This window comes from Nesoenas mayeri (assembly GCF_963082525.1).
Source record: "Nesoenas mayeri genome assembly, chromosome: 1".
In the NCBI taxonomy this organism is placed as follows: Eukaryota; Metazoa; Chordata; class Aves; order Columbiformes; family Columbidae; genus Nesoenas; species Nesoenas mayeri.
The window spans coordinates 213,685,583-213,690,415 of NC_137541.1; the positions used below are offsets into that span (position 1 = coordinate 213,685,583).

Here is a 4,833-nt window from a genome sequence, read left to right on the forward strand (position 1 = left end):
CCTTGTCCCATCCCCTTTGCCTCCATCCCAAGGTGACCTGGGTACCCTCCAGACAGAAGATATTCAACAGCACCCACTCCCTGGGGCTCATTTTCTTCACTGCGGGTTCAGATCTCCTCTTCATTTTGTTGTCCGCCATCGTGGTCCTTGTGACACCTCTCAGCATTGCCTCCACAGATCTGAAGGTTCTGTGGTCTCAGTCTTCTACACCCCAGAGCTTGGTTGGTCCATCCTGCACAGATTTAGGAATGATGCATCTTCATCTTCCACACTGTGACGGGCAACACCTACATCCCCCTCCCACTCCAATCCTGTCTTTACAGTATCCAGACAAAGCAGATTCAACTTGTTTCTTTATGGACCCCTTCAAAACAAGCCATGGCTGAGAAAAGTGAGCAAATGTCTTGGACCTCAAAGTGCAGAACCACAGGACAGTTGCACCAGGGAGCCGCTGGGCACCTGTGGCCAGTGTGGGGGATGTTTGGAGGCTTCAGGGGCACCCACAGCCAGGGTGGGGGTGCAGAGAAGCTTCTGGAATGCCCACAGTCACATCTCATCAGCCAATAAAAACAGGACTCTCATCAAGACTCAGCCCATTGTCAGGTCTCTCAGAGCGCGAGCTGAGCCACTGCGCCCCGCTCCTCGGGACTGAGACTCCACTTGCCTCGCCACCACGTGTGTGAGTAAATTAACCCTCGCAGCATTGCGAGTACATATACTTTCCATGCACATTTGCACGTGTATTTTCCGTGCTCAATATGAGCACGTGTATAAATTATTTCCTCACACAATCGCGAGTGTACACTTTCCGTACTCACTATGAGTATGTGTATCTCTTCAAAATAATCCCACACCATGTTTAGGCAAGTGTGGGCTCTTCCCGGACTCAGGGGCAGCTCCGGCATTGTTTTGGTGAAGCCACGTGCATGCACACTGTGGACCTCCTGTTGTATGAGTTACTGCCCCTCAATAATTTTCCTCAACTGATATCCGAACCTGTATTTAAGTCACTTTTGGAGTGCTAAAATCCTGTTTCTCACCGGTTTAATAAAAGTTGTTTTGGACCCTGTTGTCCCTTAAACTAACCTCGGGGTGCCTCCGTGACACATGCTTTGGGAGGTTGTGACCCAAAACATCCCTGTTCTCCCTGGTAGCTCCAGAAAGGTCTGTCACAGCCAGGACTCTGCTGTGCCAGGGGCTGTAAACAGCACTGCCCGTCAGCCTCCTTTTCAGAGACTTTCCAGTCTTGGCTTAAGAAGAGATTTAAAAGTAAGATAAACACAGACCTGACCATTTTTATGTTCGGAGTTTTTTGGTTGTTGGCTTATTTTGGGGGGTTTGGAGCAGAGGGGAGGATATGTTGGAAGGAGGGGGGGGCTTTTTGTGTTTTCCTGGTTTGTATTTAAAATAGATTTTTAAAATGTAACTTAGAACCCTTGTTCCAATAAATTAATAATCACACCTGACCCACAACCTCCCTTCATGAACCACAAGGCACCCTCAGATGGGAGAAGGAGGGCAGGGCACAGCACGGCCCAGACACCTGTTAGCGTGGTGGGTTTTGTTCACAGCGTGATGTTGGGAACTGAATGTCCTCAGTCTGGAGAGAGGGGGATTTTGGGACTGTGAGTGTCTGGGAATGAGGGTCTGATGTGTGCATCGGTCATTGAATCACAGATGGTTTGGGTTGAAGGACCTTCCCAGCTCCCCCAGTGCCCCCCTGCCATGACAGGGACATCTTCACCAGCTCAGGGTGCTCAGACCCCGTCCAGCCTGGCCTGGGATGTCTCAGGGATGGTTCATCCACCACCTCTCTGCCCAACCTGGGCCAGGCTCTCATCACCCTCAGGGCAATGATTCCTTCCTCATGTCCAGCCTGAATTTCTCTCCTTTAGTTTAAAGCTGTAACTCTTTGTCCTATCACAACCCCTTATTATTCCCGTGGCCCTCTCTGAAACAGTCCTCGGTGTCAGAGCCCTTTGTTGGCATGTCACTGGTATTTTCATAGAATCACAGAGTCATTTTGGTTGGAAAAGCCCCTAAAGATCATCGAGTCCAACCAAAACCCAGCCCTGTCCCTGCCCCATGTCCTGAGAACCTCCTGTCCGTCTGTCCAGCCCTCCAGGGCTGGTGACTCCAGCACTGCCCTGGGCAGCCTGTTCCAATGCCCCACAGCCCTTTGGGGAAGAAATTGGTCCCACATCCAACCTCAACCTCCCCTGGGCAACTTGAGGCCGTTTCCTCTGCTCCTGGCGCTTGTTCCTGGGGAGCAGAGCCCGACCCCCCTGGCTCCAAGCTCCTTTCAGGCAGTTCAGAGATCAGAAGGTCTCCCCTCAGCTCCTGTTCTCCAGCTGAACCCCCCAGGTCCCTCAGCCGCTCCATCACACTTGCACGGGATTTCTCATCGCAGACCCCGCACATGCACTGGCAGGGACCGCACATGAGAGAGCACTCCAGAGTTAAGGAAACTCTGCAACAGCCCTTAGAAACAAGAAATACACCCACACACAGATGACATGGCATTTGACAGCACAAACTCCCCTGGCCCCTTTCTTCCCCAGCATAGAGACAGGAGACTCTGCAGACATGGTGCTGGGAGACATTTATTTGGTGGCCACAGCCTGTCAGTATCTGAAGGGCATCTCCTCATGCTCAGAGGTGCTGGGGGTTGCAGGGACCCTTCCTCACACAGCCGGGCCCGGGACGCTCAGTGGTACCTGCGGGCCAGAGCATGAGCCACCACGCCAACCAGCTTCTGCCAGGCGAACTGGCAGGCAGGGGTGAAATCCTTGGTGAAGTGGGAAGCCAGGACGATGATGAGGATGTCTCCAAGGAGCTGCAGGACAAAGAGGAAAACAGGGTCAGTGCCGTTTCCCTTCTGCAGACTTCCCTCCGGTTTCAGTTCCGCCACCTTCTCCATCCTGTCCCCCCCAGACAGCTCCCTGCAAACCCCAGGGTGAATGTCCCTTCTTCTGACACCTCCCTGAGGCTGAAATCCCTCCCCAAAAGGACTGTCCCTCCTCCTCTTCCTCCTCAGCCCCTGTCCTGTTGGAGTGGTGTGGGGCTGCAGGGCTGGTTATGGGGACTGGATCACTCCCCGTTCCCTGGGACTGCTATGACAAATCCTCAGTGTTTGTATAGAAAGCTCTGGGGTATGGGAAAGCAATATTTACTTCATTTTCATTCTAGGAAAGGAAAGGAAAGGAAAGGAAAGGAAAGGAAAGGAAAGGAAAGGAAAGGAAAGGAAAGGAAAGGAAAGGAAAGGAAAGGAAAGGAAAGGAAAGGAAAGGAAAGGAAAGGAAAGGAAAGGAAAGGAAAGGAAAGGAAAGGGAGAGAGAAAGAAAGAAAGAAAGAAAGAAAGAAAGAAAGAAAGAAAGAAAGAGAAAAAGAGAGAAAGAGAGAAAGAGAGAAAGAGAGAGAGAAAGAAAGAAAGAAAAAGAAAGAAAGAAAGAAAGAGAGAAAGAAAGAAAGAAACAAACAAACAAACAAAGAGAAAGAAAAGAACAAGCGAGCCTTGAAACTATTTCTGCCCATTATTTGGGATGCTGAAGTACTTTGGCCTAAGCCCCACCCTGCAAAACGCTGGGGGTTTTTATTTTTATCTTTCCATGTAAATCAAGAAAATTATTCATTTTTCTTCAAAAGTGCTGGAGGGGGACAGAGTGTCCCGTCCGGACAGGCAGCCCATGCGGGTGAGGCAGAAACCTGCTCTGTTGTTTTCAAGCAGGTTAGCGGCTTATCTTGCTATAGGACCTATGATTTCCTTAAATGCTCTGCTTAGCCTCCTCCAGCCCAAGCTGCACCTTATCCTGTGTTTGTCTCTTTTGTCCCCATCCTCAGCATCGCCTTCAAGTAACAATCTCTCAACACCTTCTCCTACCCATTGCTGTTCTGGTACTAAAAGTGGTACTTTCTAGTGTGAAAATCACCCACGCTCCTGCAAACAGCCCCGCACGAGGACCCACCTCACTTGGGTACTACACAGGGACCCTGTCTCCACCAGCCACCCCTGGAGCTGGAGGCAATATCCCCAGTTTCAAAGCAAAACCTGCTTTTGCCCACAGGACACAGGGAAGGGGTTGGGACTGCGAACACGGCTCACCCTGAAGTTCTCGGGGTCCACGTGCAGCTTCTCGCAGTGCAGCTCAGACAGCTTGGAAAAGGTCGTCTTGATGTTGTCCAGGTTCTTCACAGCTTCCCCGAAGGAGGTGAGCACTTTCTTGCCGTGGGCGCGGACCTTGGGGTTGCCGATGATGGCGGTGGGGCTGGAGAGGTTCCCGAAGGAAGAGAAGAACCGCTGGGTCCAGGGGTAGACGATCAGCAGCCTGGGGAGAGATGGAGGACGCAAGCAGACACGTTAATGCTCCCAAATGCACTTGCCATGGTTTCTCTCTCCAAGGTGCAGCTGAGCAGGTGCCCAGGAGCTGGACCTACCTGGCCAGGGCCTCAGCACCGCATTCCTCCACGTTGACCTTGCCCCAGATGGTGGCGATGAGCTGCTTCTCCTCGGCTGTCCAGTGCACCATGGTGGCAGGCGGGTTTGCTCGGAGCTGCGGGAGGACACAGACGCCGTAGCTGAGCTGCAGACCCCACGGAGGCTTTTATCCCCTGCCCGCAGCTCCTCCCCGTCCCGCAACGGGGGGTCATTGGTTGGGACGGGGTGGGGGTCCCCTCTGGCCAGGGAGCAGAAGGGGGTGGCCAGGGTGTGGCCTCTGGTTATCCTGAGTGCAAGACCTTTATCCTGGCCCTGCTGTGCACGCAGTTCTGCATCACACCTACCAGATGTGGGCCCCTTCACAGAGAAAGGGCCATAGTCCATCACAATTTAACGTA

The 4,833-nt window shown here is 52.4% G+C and overlaps 1 protein-coding gene across 1 annotated transcript; it reads right to left on the reverse strand.

Moving 5' to 3' along the window:
- Window positions 1-2,687: 2,687 nt before the first annotated feature.
- On the reverse strand, window positions 2,688-4,568 carry LOC308037422 (hemoglobin subunit epsilon). Its single transcript, XM_080339170.1, has 3 exons — window positions 4,435-4,568; window positions 4,103-4,325; window positions 2,688-2,836 (listed from the first exon to the last, which is right to left on the reverse strand). The coding sequence occupies exons 1-3, from the start codon at window positions 4,524-4,526 to the stop codon at window positions 2,708-2,710; spliced, it is 444 nt and encodes a 147-aa protein (XP_080195296.1). The 5' UTR covers window positions 4,527-4,568; the 3' UTR covers window positions 2,688-2,707.
- Window positions 4,569-4,833: the final 265 nt, after the last annotated feature.

Excerpts from the sequence above, each read along its gene's own strand:
- LOC308037422 (XM_080339170.1), bottom strand. The coding sequence starts at position 4,526 with ATGGTGCACTGGACAGCCGAGGAGAAGCAGCTCATCGCCACCATCTGG. Across the intron at positions 4,326-4,434 it reads GGTGCTGAGGCCCTGGCCAG|GCTGCTGATCGTCTACCCCT; the intron begins GTAGGTCCAGCT and ends ATCTCTCCCCAG. Across the intron at positions 2,837-4,102 it reads TGGACCCCGAGAACTTCAGG|CTCCTTGGAGACATCCTCAT; the intron begins GTGAGCCGTGTT and ends TTTGTCCTGCAG.